The following is a 17,253-nucleotide window of genomic DNA, read 5'->3' as shown; positions in this document are numbered from 1 at the left end:
TGACATGATAGCATCATGCAGTTGCTGCAGATTTGTCAGCTGCACAAACCGTATGTGAATTTTCCATTCCATCACATCCAACGACGCTCTACTGGATTGAGATCAGTACCGTAGAGGCTTTTGAGTACAGTGAAATTGTCATGTTTAAGAAACCTGCAGTCTGAGATGATTCAAGGTTCATGACATGACACGTTATCACGCTGGAAGAAGCCATCAGAAAACGGGTACACTGTGGTCATTCCTGTTCAGGGTGCAGGCGCAGGCTCTTCATTAGAGATAGGGTGAGAAGCTCGGTCATCTGGGAATAACTCAGGGTCGAGCTGCTACTCCTCGGCGAGCGAGAGATGTTCTGGGCATGTCCCACTGGCGGAAGGCCCCGGGGATGACCTAGGACATTCCTGAGAGACTATGTCTCTAGGCTGGGCTGGGAACGCCTTGGGATCCCGCCGGAAGAGCTGGTTGATGTGGCTAGGGAGAGGGAAATCTGCGCTTCCCTGCTAAAGCTGCTGCTCCCCAATCCAAGCCCAGATTAAGTGCAATGGATGGATGTGGTCATGTAGACATCACAGAGTCAGAAACAATACGCAAGGAAGATGTGGCGTTGCAACAATGCTCAATTGGTACTAAGGGCCCAAAAGGTGTCATGAAAACGTTCCACAAACCATTGCAACACCATGATCAATTTCTGACCTACCATCTAAATGTTGCAGCAAAAATTGACTCATCCAATTTTGGTTAACCTGTGCAAATTAGAGCCTCACTTTCCTGTTTTTAATTGAAAGGAGTGGAACCCGGTATGGTCTTCTGCTGTTGTAGACCATGTGCCTCAAGGTGTTGCGCTCTCAGAGATGCTCTTTTGTACACCTTAGTTGTCTTTTTCTTTTCCTTTTGGCTATTATCCTGCGGTTATTTGAGTTAGGTTGGCCTTGCAAGAAACAATTTTCTGGGCATCCAAATCTGATAGCTTGATGACTAGATGAGATTGGTCCCAGATTCTCATACCAGATAGCAAAACATTCTTCTACTACAAGATTTACAAAATTTGGTGTGCCACACACTATAAGAATCTATCCCGCCTGACTAAAGGCCAAACATGATAATAATGCAGAATGCCACATCCTCAGTATCAGAGCACCTGAAAGAATGATGCCAAACTTCCGCTGTGGTTTTCTCGATTTATAATCGTAACACAGCATAAAAATTGCTAAAACAACCGAACGAGCTACCACTCTCCCTCTGTCCCCAGCCGTGCACCTTGTGATCCGTTAAGGAACACAACAAAAATACAGTAACTACAGTATTAATTCTACTGAAAGATACCAGGTTTAAAGCTTATTTCAAGAGATGCTTTTCAATAAATTGTAAAATAAAATTTCATGAAAATTTAGAACACTTTTCCCCAAAAATCAAACAACTTAAATGTCAATCTATTTTAACTGATGAATAAATGTTTACATTCCTAGCAATACCGTTCCACTCCAGTCCTCTAGGAGGCACACACACACCTTTACTTTTTTTTCACAGCACCGTCTGCAGATGGGTCATTGCCCTTATCACCCACCTATACAAGCAAACTGTAATAGAATTTAGTAGATTAATTCTTTGAGCTTCCATCACCACACAATGTTTGTATAAATGATTTCTTTGTCATCTACTTACTAATGACATAATAAATCATACTGACATCCACTGAAAGTACCTGAGTATAATAAAAGTCACCGGGTTGCAGGAAAAGCTAAGAAATAGCAACTGACTGGTACCTGGTGGTGGCTGAGCGCGGTCCACACTGCATGAAGTAGGGAGACGAAACTGAATGCCTGCAAGAGCCAAGCAGAGCGAGTTATTGGAGGCTCGTCCAAGTGTGACACAGATAAAAAATGCACACGTACTGGGACTACATTTACATACCAAACAGACTGAATTCTAAAACAAATATTGATATTTTTTCCTCGCAAATGCAGTTGTTACATCAGTCAGGAAAGGAACACAGTTATTCTGGATTTACAGTAGTGTTAAAGAGCTCAATTGGTGACTAGTCATTGGCAATTTTAATAAGTAATATTTAGAGTACACGTAATAGCTCTGGTTGTCCAGGTTTATCTGTGTTTCTTTTGCCACTTCCAATGTCATCATACAGTGGGCAACTATTCTCTCAAATCTGAGAATTTTCTGAAATACCATACATTTCTGAAACCAAAAATCTAGTCGGTGTTTCCAATTATCAATCTTTTAAGAAAATCCAAATGCTTGACAAAATTTATCAATCCGAATATAAGACATTTTGTTGCCCATGTATCACGATTTACTTGTAAAAAAACAATCCATACTGTAGTTTTCATGCATCATTTCAAAACAGACAGCAACATATCATATTGTACAGTGCATACACAAATTCATGAGACAAGTATAAAGTCAATTCAAAAGTTCAAATTTCACATTACATTTTTAATTACACCAACCATTCTTTTAAAAATAATCTTGAAACTTATGGCGTTCTTTAATGAAAAGATAATAAAGATAAAAGACTACTTGCTGGACTACAGCATGTAGTGTATTATTTCATATTTGTACGTTAAAAACACAATGTCACTTACAAGGACTTGCGCTTGGTATTTAGTCTCATTTAACATTTTCATCATCTGGATTTAAGTTTCATAATGATCGTTCCCACAGTTCGAAACGTCACTCCCCGCCTTGAGACTCCGTCCACTCGCGCCAGACGCTGTCTTTGCCACAGTTGCGAAGTGGGGCTGGCAGAGAGGCTGGTGAGAGGCCGCTCTGACGCAGATTAGGGCGGATTGGTGCTTAATGACGTGCAATGACTGACGAGCTGTGCATGAGCATGGGGGCTGGAGATGGAACAGAGTGATTGTGTAGCGTGCGTGTTTTGCTAATCCCGTCTCATTTCATCTTTGCATGGGCAATTATTTATGTAAATTAAGATTAGGATAAATATTAGTCTTCTACATCTTCAGAACCACTAAAACTAATCCTTTAACTGCAATTTAATCCCTGCCTCTCGCCAAACAACTTGCTATGCAATTCTTTAAACACAGAGTGTGTAGTCCGTGTGACACACAGTTAAAAAAAAAAAAAAAAAAATTATCGAAAACATGTATCAGTATAACTTGTGAATACAGCTACTTCACCATGTTTTGCCTTATGATATAGCAATATTATACTATACCACACACACTTCCAATAATTTACCATATTTTCCGCACTATAAGGCACATCAGAGTATAAGATGCACCTTCAATGAATGGCCTAGTTTAAAACTGTTTTCACACATAGGGCACACTGCAATATAAGGTGCAGTAGTAGTAGTAGAAGTGGTTGAGGTTGCATTATACATCCACTAGATGGTGCTGCAGTAAAGGGAATGTCATGCCATGATTAACCAATATTGATCTATATACAAGACACATCACATTATAAGGCGCACAGTCTGCTTTTGAGAAAATTGAAGGCTTTTAGGTGTGCCTTATAGTGCGAAAAATACAGTACTTCTCAGCTGCTTTGCTTAAGTGAATTGTACTCCATGGTTGAAGCTTGTAGGTTATGCAGCTAAAATGCTATTGCATTTTTACAAAATTCTATTCTTCAATTAACTCAATAGTGATTTTTCCTTGCCCAGTGATTGGCTGACAACTAAGCCATTGTGTACTCCAACTCTTTGTCAGACGAGATCGGCACCATTTCTATAATGTGACTATTGAGCTCCTGTAAAAATGGCATCTTCCAATGGCTTGCTTTTCTTTAATAAGGTTCAATATCTCTTCTGTGCATCTGCATGTCATAGGCTATGTTAACCACCATGCCCTATCGAGCATCAGGCCTGGTATGAAGATGGGTGAGCGGATGAAGCGATGTATGAGTGATCTGACAGAGGACATCTAGGACACCTGTAGGTGCTGGATTTCCTACATTCTAAAGGTAGGTATTTTTTTTCCTATACTGTATATAAATGGTATATTTAATATTTGCACAATAAAACAAGCATGTTGTTTGGTCGCCACATACATATATACATACAGTGGTGATGCCCCCATGGATGCAAGGTGGTGCAACCTTACATGTATGATACTATCACAACAAACCAATACAAATCAGTGCCTAGAAGTGAGAATCTGAATAATGTATCTTTATACTACGTTTATGTTGTTTGGGCTTTTTGCTGTCCAAAAATGCTAAAGCTCTCCAAATCATGATGAAAAAGACGAAGGAAATAGAGCAAAAGTACCAATATAAAATTATTTCATGTTAGCATAGCAGCTTGGAGATGTGTGTGTGCATGTATTTACATACATATGTAATGTATATAAATATATATATACAGATTAAGGCAAAATGATCTGACACATTTGTGTCATGTGTTTTTATTTTCGAAAAGTACGTATAATGCCATTTTGTTTCATTAGGTTTTAAAAATTAAATAAGTCAATTGGGATCTGTTATTATTGTGTTATTATTATTATTTTTATTTTATTGATTAATAATAATGTTATTACCGTGGCCACATTTTCTGGAGTTCTGGCGGGGTGAGGCTGGCCGGTTGATTTTCATTTAAATACCGATCCAAACGAGCGTTCTTTTTGCACTTCAAACTTGGTAGACATGATACCGTACCAGCTTGAACCACAATCTTGTTATGGGTTACCAACTTCAGAGCTACTGGATCTGCATTGAGATGAAATTCAACCAGCTGGCCTTGCACCACCAGAACTCCAGAAAATGAGGCAGCGGTAATAACATAATTAATTAATTAATTAACAATAATAATGTATCCCATTGGACTGATTTAATTTTTAAAACCTAATGACACAAAATGGCATTATATGTACTTTTCGAAAATAATACCTTTTTTTTTTACTATACAGCATTTGGCTTTTATTCAACCTACAGTGCATCACAAAAGTGAGTACAACCCATGCATTTCTGCAGATAGTTAACTATATCTTTTCATGGGACAACACTGACAAAATGGCACTTTGACACAATGAAAAGTAGTCGGTGTGCAGCTTATATAATAGAGTTAATTTATTTTCCCCTCAAAATAACTAAATATATAGCCATTAATATCTAAACCCAGGAAGCCTCTTCTGAAGACTGTACACTAGAAAGCCCGCAAACAGTTTTATGAAGACATGCCAACAAAGCACATGGATTACTGGAACCATGTCCTATGGTCTGATGAGACGGGCGGGCTTTCTTGTGTACCGTCTTCAGAAGAGTCTTACTCTTGGGGTGACAGCCATGCACACCAATTTGATGTAAAGTGCGGCGTATGGTCTGAGCACTAATAGGCTGAACCCCCACCTATTCAATCTCTGCAGCAATGCTGAAAGCACTCTTGTAACGAGTCACGTGACATTTTGAAGGGAAAATGACAAGCAGTACTCAATTTGGACATTTAGGGATGTACGTAGTTCCCATCCGTTGTACTCACTTTTGTTGCCAGGGGTTTAGATATCAATGGCTATATTTTGAGGGTAAAAATTTTTTAACTCTATTATATAAGCTGCACACAGACTACTTTTCATTGTATCAAAGTGCCATTTTGTCAGTGTTGTCCCATGAAAAGATATAGTTAAATATCTACAGAAATGCGAGGGGTGTACTCACTTTTGTGATACACTGTACAAATGTGTCAGATCATTTTGCCTTACCCTGTAATATACATGTGTGTGTATATATATACAGTGCCTTGCAAAAGTATTCGGCCCCCTTGAATCTTGCAACCTTTCGCCACATTTCAGGCTTCAAACATAAAGATATGAAATTTAATTTTTTTTGTCAAGAATCAACAACAAGTGGGACACAATCGTGAAGGGGAACAACATTTATTGGATAATTTAAACTTTTTTAACAAATAAAAAACTGAAAAGTGGGGCGTGCCATATTATTCGGCCCCTCTATTTTCAGTGCAGCAAACTCACTCCAGAAGTTCAGTGAGGATCTCTGAATGATCCAATGTTTTTCCTAAATGACCGATGATGATGAATAGAATCCACCTGTGTGTAATCAAGTCTCCGTATAAATGCACCTGCTCTGTGATAGTCTCAGGGTTCTGTTTAAAGTGCAGAGAGCATTATGAAAACCAAGGAACACACCAGGCAGGTCCGAGATACTGTTGTGGAGAAGTTTAAAGCTGGATTTGGATACAAAAAGATTTCCCAAGCTTTAAACATCTCAAGGAGCACTGTGCAAGCCATCATATTGAAATGGAAGGAGCATCGGACCACTGCAAATCTACCAAGACCCGGCCGTCCTTCCAAACTTTCTTCTCAAACAAGGAGAAAACTGATCAGAGATGCAGCCAAGAGGCCCATGATCACTCTGGATGAACTGCAGAGATCTACAGCTGAGGTGGGATAGTCTGTCCATAGGACAACAATCAGTCGTACACTGCACAAATCTGGCCTTTATGGAAGAGTGGCAAGAAGAAAGCCATTTCTCAAAGATATCCATAAAAAGTCTCGTTTAAAGTTTGCCACAAGCCACCTGGGAGACACACCAAACATGTGGAAGAAGGTGCTCTGGTCAGATGAAACCAAAATTGAACTTTTTGGCCACAATGCAAAACGATATGTTTGGCGTAAAAGCAACACAGCTCATCACCCTGAACACACCATCCCCACTGTCAAACATGGTGGTGGCAGCATCATGGTTTGGGCCTGCTTTTCTTCAGCAGGGACAGGGAAGATGGTTAAAATTGACGGGAAGATGGATGCAGCCAAATACAGGAACATTCTGGAAGAAAACCTGTTGGTATCTGCACAAGACCTGAGACTGGGACGGAGATTTATCTTCCAACAGGACAATGATCCAAAACATAAAGCCAAATCTACAATGGAATGGTTAAAAAATAAACGTATCCAGGTGTTAGAATGGCCAAGTCAAAGTCCAGACCTGAATCCAATTGAGAATCTGTGGAAAGAGCTGAAGACTGCTGTTCACAAACACTCTCCATCCAACCTCACTGAGCTCGAGCTGTTTTGCAAGGAAGAATGGGCAAGAATGTCAGTCTGTCGATGTGCAAAACTGATAAACATACCCCAAGCGACTTGCAGCTGTAATTGGAGCAAAAGGTGGCGCTACAAAGTATTAACGCAAGGGGGCTAAATAATATTGCACGCCCCACTTTTCAGTTTTTTATTTGTTAAAAATGTTTAAATTATCCAATAAATTTTGTTCCACTTCACGATTGTGTCCCACTTGTTGTTGATTTTTGACAAAAAATTAAAATTTTATATCTTTATGTTTGAAGCCTGAAATGTGGCGAAAGGTTGCAAGGTTCAAGGGGGCCGAATACTTTTGCAAGGCACTGTATATATATACATATATTTTTTTTTTTGTTTGTTTGTTTTTTTTAAACTTTGGGCTGTAAGAAGAATTGCATCAGTTTTACTGCAGTGAACTCCGTGAACTTCAGTGGAGTAAAATATTGGTAGACTTTTATGTCGCACTAGCTCCAGCTTGAAAATTTTGACTTTAAAACTAGTTGGAGCCTGAAGGAACAAAAATATAAGTATGAATGTATACAGCACTTTGCAACAATAGCACGAAGAAATCCATTTCATTTGACAGTGAAGCTTGTTAAATAAAATACAGTACATAACGTGTTTCTGGACACTACTTTTTGATTGAAGTTTTTCTGAGGGACCATCATAAGTTTTTCAAAAGATATTTTTTCTTATTGTTAATGACCATACAAGTGTACAAAATAGTTGATCAATTTTAATACAAAAACTGTAATGAAAGACTTGGGGTCTGATCTACGAAAGACTTTTTGCAAAAACTGGAGAAAACGTGATTTCTCACACAAATTGAAATTGATATATAGTACATGTACAGGCAAAAATGCCACACTGTTAATGCTATGCCTCTTGGAAATCATTTAAATAGAATAATAAAGAATGGACAATGTGATTTAAAAAATCTGAAATGAACTGCCATGACGGATTTTCTATTTATAATTATATTCACATCTGAAAGGAAGTGCATACCAGGGACGCACAGAGGTTCCAATGTAGTTGAGGCAAAATTGGGGGGGGGGGGGGGGGGGGGGGGTATTCCACTTGTGGATACATGTATCTTATTATTATTGTAACTTTGGAATGAAACATATTATTTACAGTTTTGCTTGCTTCACCAATATTTCTGCAGGGTTTAAATTCTTTTCTGTTACTCAGTATTTTTGTCATTTGACTATTCCTCGCACACGTCAATAATTCCTCGTCAACCTTAATTTTTATGCTTGTGGTACTCTCCCATTTGTTCCATGGTGAAAACTGTAAAAGACACTTAAATTCACAACCCTCAGCAAGGCACATTTTGGCACTGGTACTACAGTATCTTCTTCTTTTGGATTGAGTTTAAAGTTTGCGATATTATTGTTGTTTGCCATAAAAGGTTCCATTGTATTTAAAAAAAAAAAAAAAAAAAGTAACTGCCACAATGGTATTATTCAGAGATATAATAAGAGCATTGATTTGTGCTGGTTTGTAGAACAGAGCTGTTTATTTTTTCATAGCCTGCCTTGCTGCATGCCAGTATACTGAAAAGACAAAGATACAGTAATGTGCTAAAAATGATTCTGTCAAATGATTAAAGCAAGAGGTGTTAAAACCAATAGGATTTAACAAACCTTTAAAATTTTAAAGAAACAAAAATAAACAACAAATTATAAAAAGTAAAATATGGAGTTAAAAAAATCATGCTGTTAAATTAACCCTCAGAATTGGATTTGAATAGTCCCCAACATAAATACGATGCAGTGCTACACCTAACAAGATGGTAACTATCAGTGCTTCTTTTTGTATATTTTAAATTCCTTGGATTAGGTACTGGTAGCCAAACTTTCCACTGACTTCAATGTGAAAAATAATGAAGACAATTCAAATACACTAGCGTGAGCATGACGTCTTATTCATTTCTACCAAGTGAAAAATGTCAATGGGTCGGACAAAATGTATGAAACATATAAAAGAAAGAGAAATAATAAAACTGTTCCCTACCAGACCTACCGTACTCTCTACGCCCCCCAGCTAAGCTACGGGCGCCTAAAATGGGGAATAAAAGCAAAAGGAAATAATAACCAACCAAAAAAAATGACACCTTCTCATTAAGAAAAAAAAAAAAAAAAAACGTGTGAGGAAAGCTGTGAAGTATTTCTGATGTGTTTAAAGGAAAACAACTGGCTGTGTGCGACATTTTTGTTGGATGTAATTGTTAAACATTGTAAAGCTATGACCCCCATTAAATTAGCATCAGCATAAACATTATAAGCATTTTTAATTCAGTTTTTTTATATCAATTTATGAAAAATACATAAGGCCAAGAAAAGTTGGAAAAACACCACAGTAAGCAAACAGAATTTGAAAGCAAAAGTATTACACTTTTCATTCAGTTACAAAATGTAAGCACAAGCTAACAAATAAAGGCTAAACAATTGTATTCAAAGGGATGTTCTAGAACATGGACCGAATCTGATTCACGAAACACTGCAGTCTGAGATCCCTGAAAATTGCATCATAACTGATGCAAAACAGAGAAGCACATTTGCTTGTGAAGAAATGCATGACAACCAAGGGCATAATAAATAAGTGGAGCTTTTCAGGTACGTCAAAGATCCATTCAGAGATTTTTGTTCTAATAACTACTGTCATACATTTGGCACAGTCATTTCATTAGATCTCTGGATGACAACATTTTCTCAACACTGTTCAAACAAATATGGTGGGATGAATAAACAGCCAATTATAGATATACTGTAATTTTTGGACTATAAGGCACACCTGACTATAAGCCACCACCCACCAAATTTGGCACAAAAATACGGCATTTTTTTCCAGTAAACCACACTGGAATATAAGCTGCAGCTGTCCTCACTGTATCATGAGCTATTTACACCCAAAACTATTTACCGGTAACACTTTATTTGACAGCGGCATCATAAGACTGCCATAAGACCAAATGATCCAAATGAAGCTTTGAACCAATTGACTGCAAAGCTTTGTTGCTTCAAAAAGCTTCATTTGGCCATCACTGCTCCCTTAAAGGGGACAGTCAACCTCTGCTGCCACATGCTGTCAACATTGTTGTCGCACAACATGCCTCCTAGCATGCATTGCAGCGGTACAGATGTTAATTACAATCAAAATTCATGTCCTATACTAATTATTTCTTCAGTTACTGTTCTAGTTGTTTCATTAATTACTTTTTATGGTATTTGGCAACACCTTATTTGATAGTAGCGCCATAAGACTGTCATAAAACCATCATAACTATGACGTGACACTGCTATGAGCATTAATGCTTCTGGCAGATGTGATTTAGTGTAATCCGGCAAATTATCTCACTTTTGAATGGATGTAAGATTTGCCAGATGACACTAAATGACAACCATCATAGGCATTCATTAAAGCCCATTATAGTGTAATTTCATAATTATGACGCATTTATGATGCCACTGTCAAATAAAGTGTTACCTATTAACCCAAATAAACAAACAAATAAGACTATAAGCTACTGGATTCAAAATGAGGGGGGAAAAGTAGCGACTTATAGTCCACAAATTACGGTAATTTGACAAAAATACCCATTGTCCTTTATCAATTAGTCTTTTTTTTTTTTCTTTTTGTTCATTCAAGAATTACTTTTAGAGCATTGAGTTCATTTTCGTTGCTACATTTCTTTATTCATATCAAGGGATGAGTATATTCTTTAGAAAAACCATGACAATAGAATGAATCTCAAGATAACTCAAATAGGTTTACTGAATTCCATACATGTACAGTATATATACCTTTTTTCAAATTTATTTTTTTCATTTTTTAAAAAAATATGAATTTGCACAGCATTTCAAATCAACAACAATCGAAAACTACCTGTGCGAGTACATGATGCTACAACAAAAGAAATTCACAAGCGAAAGTTTTGATTGTGGTAGGCGAAAACAAGCAAGTGCATTTCCTACAACATCATTAGAAAAGAAAACGTCGCCAAAGAAAAGACTATTTTGCCACGAGCAACTTAACTAGAACAGACCCAAAAAATATACCAAATAACCAAGAATTTGCATAGAATGAATGAATACGGATTGAAGACATCATGATTGGCCAGCACCTTATAAATCACCTTGCTTTCCCCCAGCAAAGGAGAAAATATTGTTGAGAAATGCCATTGCAATTCCCTCAAATGTCTTTTTTAATTTTTTTTAAATATACTATAGATGTGTACATATATACTGTATATAAATGTTTAAGCAAGATACTTCACAGTCGTGTGCCTTCAATGAAATATTTAAAAACCTGCTTTTTATTGACACATAGATGTATAACTGAAAATCTTAAGTATTGCACATGTGGGCTATCGCATCAATGAATTTGAGCCTTTTCCCATCCACCAACTATTACTTCACAGCCTCTCAGCTGCAAATTTACCTTCCAATGCCAAAAGCAAAATATTCTTCATACATACGGATTATTCCAAAGGGTAGGCATAATAACTAATTGGTCGTTGAATAGATCGTCACGAGTTATGTTGAATATTTGACATTGATGGGGGATGAATAGAGTGCAGTCCTTAACTGTAACCTGCTGAAGTGCTGTTGAGTCAGCCTGCAATGTCAGCTATAAGAAGTTGAACTATGAGGGTCATTCAATAAATGAAGTGAATTTTTCTGTATCAGGACGTCTAATACAGATATAGTGGTACCTCTACTTATGAACTTCTGTACTAGTGCTGCAACGATTATTCAATTAACCCGAGTAATTCGATTAGAAAAAAGATTCGAATTAAATTATGCTGCTTCGAGTATTTTTTAAATTAAAGTGGCATTGTAATGGTTTGTTTTGAAAGTGTTTGCATTTTAGTTTTATTGATTTGGGTGGATACACTGCCTTCTAGTTGCAACAGTGAATATAACATAACTAATTTCTCATGGCTGAATCCAGTTGCTCCCTGTTAAGATCAACAGAAGTAAGTTTTTGTTTGAGGTAATAGTTCTTAATGCATTTGTAATTTAGTTTATAGGTATATTTAGCTGTTTTTTGTAGGAATATGTGTTTGAATCATTTGTCAAGAGCATTGTAAAAAAAAAAAAAAAAAAAAGGTGAGCATTTTATAGCATTTAAGCTAGCGGACTTTTGCTATGTAAGTTAGCCAACTGTTTTTTGTTGTTGTTGTTGTACTTAGATCTCCATTGATTAATTTTTTTGTACCATTTGAGATTTATTTTTTATGTTCCTTATCCGATTACTCTATTGTTCTAGTTCATCAATTAATCAACTGCTAAATACGATAGCTGCAGCCCTAGTCTCTACATACAAAATTTTCAGGTTACGACACACCTCAAAGGGAAAATATTGCCTCTTCTTACGAACGAAATTTCAGGATACGAAAGGCAAAAATACAGTATGACCTCCTAGAGTTAAGCCTAGCATCTTCCTGGCATCCAATGGACTAAAAGGGACCTCTGCTGAATGTGTATGTGTGTATCCCAGCGTCCTCTTGATTTGCCTTTCGTTTACGGACAGCTTTACATGCATGTATTAACTTTTATTATTTACGCTATTCTTTGTCTTTTACATTATGCACAATTCTCATTTTATGTCAAAATTGTGCAATTTCTAATATAACATGTATTTGTTAGATGTTTTGATGCAATTTTATGCTTTATAAAAGATTTATGTCTGAATTTGGGGGGCGTGGAATGGATTAGTTCATTTACATGGAAAACGCGTCTCTACTTACGGAATTTTCAGTTTACGAAACTACTGTACTTGCTGAACCAATTCATTTTGTAAGTAGAGGTACCAATGTAGAAGCTTATTTTTTTGTTTGACTTCATTTTCACATGGATTTAATTTGTTCTGCAGATGATAAAAAAGTTTGAGAGTTGTGGCGATTAAAAAAGATGGCCGACCAAGAAGCATGCTCTAGGTTTGAACAGCAGTCAGTTATTAGGTTTTTAGTTGCTGAAGGGTACAAACTAGGGTTGTTCCGATCATGTTTTTTTGCTCCCAATCCGATCCTGATCGTTTTAGTTTGAGTATCTGCCGATCCCGATATTTCCCGATCCGATTACTTTTTTTTTTGCTCCCGATTCAACTCCAATCATTCCCGATAATTTTTCCCGATCATATACATTTTGGCAATGCATTAAGAAAAAAATGAATAAAACTCGGACGAATATATACATTCAACATACAGTACATCAGTACTGTATTTGTTTATTATGACAATAAATCATCAAGATGGCATTTACATTATTAGCATTCTTTCTGTGAGAGGGATCCACGGATAGAAAGACTTGTGAGTTTGTATATTGTGACTAAATATTGCCATCTAGTGTATTTGTTGAGCTTTCAATAAATGATACTGTAGTCACGCCCAAATGCATCATGGGAAGTGGAACCATGACTGTGCGTAGTGCTACCAATTGATATATCTTCTCTTCGTTGGGGAATAACATAAGGTGTTAAGAAGAAAAATATCAATTGCTACCTTGCGTCCCCACATCGCTTCCCATGATATTACTAATTGTAGGGAGAGGGATTGTAAGGCTTTAGCCAATTAAAAAAAGGCTCCAAAGGCTGCCAAAATTCACTCTACTCATTTTACGCTGCCTTTTATCTCTCTATATGGGTAAAACGGCGCCATTACAGATTGAGCGCGACAATGCGTGAGTGGGTCGTGCAGCGCATGCATTAATTGCGTTAAATATTTTAACGTGATACATTTTTTAAAAAATTAATTACCGCCGTTATTAGGATAAATTTGACAATTCAACCTTATGCCGAAACTAAAGACTCTGGAAGTGTGAAACATATTATGTCTGTAACGTTAAACACAATGAGAAAACGATTTAATAAAAAAAAAAATATATATATATATATATATATATATATATATATATATATATATATATATTTAAAAAAAGCATGGCCGATATTTTTTTGCCGATTCCGATACTTTGAAAATGACGTGATCGGACCCGATCGATCGGGACATCTTTAGTACAAACGAGTTGAAATTCATAGGAGAATGTCAACTGTGTATGGTGCCACATTTCAGCTGAAAAATGGCACAAAATTTGAAAGTGACTGTAAAGTCAAAAGAGTTGTAAGCGACTGGCTGAGACATCAGTCCAAAGATTTTTCCACTGAGGGTATATGGAAGCTTTTGCACAGATGGGAAAAGTGTGTGACAGTGCAGGGACACAATGTTCGGGGGGAAAAATGTAAGCATGTATCTGTATTAGAAGTCCTTATATTAAAAAATTCACCTTATTTATTGAATGACCCTCGTACATTCATACACATCTCCATTATGTTGCAATTCCATTCAATACAACAACTAGCACAGAAACACGAGTTGACTGCAACTCAACAGACTGATGACACAGTAGCTAGTTTGCAGGTCTGCTACGCATCTACTGTATTTTGATGACATTACTTTTGCTAAACGTCCATATTGGCATATTTATATTTTGCAACATCAAACATTAAGTAGTTAAGTAGCATTTTTTTTAATGTGTCTGTATAAAGTAAACTTAATTTGTGTTCATTTTCTCTTTTGGTGCAAACCATGTAATTGTTGGTAAGGATTGTTGTAAAAGAAAAGATGAATTAGGATTTTATTTTTATTTTTATTTTTACTACAGCCTACAGCCATCAAGAACAATTCCAAATTTCTCAAACTGGTCTGTGGGTGTCAGACTACAAATGAAAAATTAAAATGAAAAAAAAAAAAAAGTCCTCTTGTAAAAACGACTAACAAATTGCTGCAACTATTGCCTTTTGGTCGCACATAGAGGGAAGATGCTTCAGTTTCAGCACAGTAGTCCCATTTACTGGTTCACATTTACGTCAGGGCTGTGATACATCAGACTTCTTCTGGGTCATTGGATAGTCGAGATATAAGTGCTTTAAAACTGCTGCTATCTGTGGCCTCAGTTCCTTAGGTCTCAACTTTTGTTAAACTAATGTGGGACAACGGGATAATGGAGTGGATGAATGGCAAGAGGGAATGTTAATGGCTAACAGGCGACTATTGTTTCATAAGCAAGGTCATGACCGCCTATTAAGTTTAGTCAGGAGGCCAGCTAGGCCTTCACTAGTGAGGCGGTGTTAGTACATTCACTGGTACCATACTGCTCCTCTGGGGACTTATCAGCGAGGTAGAGCCCGGCAGTGGCTCTGATTGTCTACATTTGGGGACTGATCTTTCAGCAGCAAAGGTTAAAAATGTTCGATCAAAGGGAATTTGTAAACTCATGCATCAAAATGATAATAACAAAGACTGTTGAGGCACCAAACACTTCAGTGACCGTAGCTACCACCCAAATGATGGACATGGAAAAAATAAATGGCCTTAGTTTGGAAAAGGTGCTTTGTTGAACCAAACTGACTACTCTATACTAACCCATCTCATTGGTCATCCATCACAGTATATTTTTGAACTGCAACCAGTACAAACCAGCACAGTAAGTATTTGAATATATTTGAATATATATATCTATACACAATTGTACAATTATATACAGTACAAACATGAGCGGAACACAAATGGAGCTTTTGATGATAATTTTGAAGTGCTCATTTATTTTCCTCAGTTGAATTTTGTGAGGCTGCAGTCTGTCGTTCATTTTAAGGTTCATAACCTCAAGCTACACTGTTACTCCATCTATTTTTGTCTTTACCAAACTGTCTGATTTCAGGTTAAGTTTCTACTTTTGTTAGTTAACCCACGTAAACATTATTGAATGTTGGACATATTCAAACTTGGCTCAAAAAATAAACCTAAGGCCATCGTGACAGAATGCTTTGATTGGAATAACTTAAACATTAACGTATTTATTCAGTTTGATGCATTCATTAGAAAATCTTCTAGCGTTTATAAAATTATTCACAGTATACGCAGGTGGTGAAGATAGTGTTTCTAAAAGGAGAAACTAGAATAAAGATGAGTTAAGATGCATGTGCAGAAACAAACCGACTTGATATTCATCTAATTTTTCCTATATTTTGAGAAGGATTTTATTTTTGTCAGTCGTTTTTCTAGGACATTGAGAAAAGACAATGTTGCTCTTGTTGGCACTTATTGATCTAAGGATCAGCTACCATCTCGCTCACATTCACACGTTACCTTAATCCAAAGGTGAAAACTTAAGCGGTCTCTTGGAGGCTGTTAAAAGAACTTTCTAACCTGTTTGACAGTTGACAGACTGTGTCTGCAGAGTAAAGGGACTAACAACAGCCTCTTTATGTAAAATCACCACGTTTTACAATGGCTTCCTCACCATGTCCTATACAATGACAGACGAGAGTGATTAGAATGACATTGACATGTATGACATGGGCCCACTGGTGTACTTCCTGCACCAAAGTTCGAGACTGGCACTTCTGTGACCACCTGTGTTGCCACACATTTCTTGCGGCTTGGGGACCCTTTGCTTTTTGTTGATCTCCCATGGAAAGTCCTCTATTGGAAGTGGGCTTGCAGGACTGCCTGAACCCTCCGGTGTGCTCTCGGGGGTTCCCTCTATGATCTCAATTCGAGGCGGGTTCATTAAATCCATGATGCTAAACGGCGCAGGTTCGGGTTGACACATTACTGACTTGTCTTGCGTATGATGTCGAATGGACCAGCTGGATCCTGCTTGGATTCCAATGGAAACTCTGTCCTGTGTTTGCGTAGTGCCGTCGCTGCATGGCTCCCGGCACAAAGTCCACATATTGTAGCACTGAGTGAAGTTGAAGAAATTGCTGTTGAACGTCTTCAACTCCCCACAGACGTCTCGTCGTAGTTCTGCCAGCTCATAGCGCATGGCTGAGATTTCATCCTTCCACTGCATGTTGAAGGCTGCGACCATGTTAGCAGATTCCTTGAAGGCCTGGATGGCTTGGGGGACCGGTGGCTCAGTGGTGGCCATGGGCGAGGCACTGGGAACCCTGTATGACGGTGGTGTTGCCGGGGGCACCGAGATTGCCGTTACGGTGGAGCTAGTACTGTGCTGGCTGCGAGCAGCCACAGTCTCTCTCTCCAGCCTCTCCAGCTCTGCATAGGCAGAGGAGCTGGCACCATCATCATCCTCTATCATGTCGTCATTTAGAAAAGAGGTCGCATCCACAACATCATATCCCTCTGGAAGAAAAATTTGAATATGGAAACAGGAAAACGCAAGGTGAAAGGAACAGCTGGAGTGTGATTGAGATTATCAACTAGAGCACACATACTATATAT

The 17,253-nt window shown here is 37.6% G+C and overlaps 2 protein-coding genes across 7 annotated transcripts in view; one reads left to right on the top strand and one right to left on the bottom strand.

The window, feature by feature from the left end:
• Window positions 1–17,253, top strand: part of LOC130907904 (cytospin-A-like) — a 176,822-nt gene that overhangs the window by 20,951 nt on the left and 138,618 nt on the right. The window contains exon 2 of the transcript XR_009061546.1: window positions 3,803–3,936. The gene's annotated coding sequence lies outside the window, so the exon portion shown is untranslated. The remainder of the gene's footprint in view (window positions 1–3,802; window positions 3,937–17,253) is intronic.
• The window catches only part of dlgap2b (discs, large (Drosophila) homolog-associated protein 2b), a 168,630-nt gene that overhangs the window by 38,518 nt on the left and 112,859 nt on the right, over window positions 1–17,253 (bottom strand). For 3 of the 6 annotated variants that reach the window (XM_057823420.1, XM_057823424.1, XM_057823423.1), the window contains 2 exons: window positions 9,021–9,065; window positions 1,761–1,817 (listed from right to left, as the gene is read on the bottom strand). In XM_057823420.1, coding sequence (XP_057679403.1) covers window positions 1,761–1,817; window positions 9,021–9,065 — 102 coding nt within the window. The other 3 variants (XM_057823421.1, XM_057823422.1, XM_057823425.1) reach the window with 3 other exon arrangements.

Source organism: Corythoichthys intestinalis, chromosome 19 (assembly GCF_030265065.1).
Source record: "Corythoichthys intestinalis isolate RoL2023-P3 chromosome 19, ASM3026506v1, whole genome shotgun sequence".
Lineage (NCBI taxonomy): Eukaryota > Metazoa > Chordata > Actinopteri > Syngnathiformes > Syngnathidae > Corythoichthys > Corythoichthys intestinalis.
The sequence above is the reverse complement of the archived record's forward strand: the minus strand, read 5'-3'. Positions and strand labels throughout refer to the sequence as shown.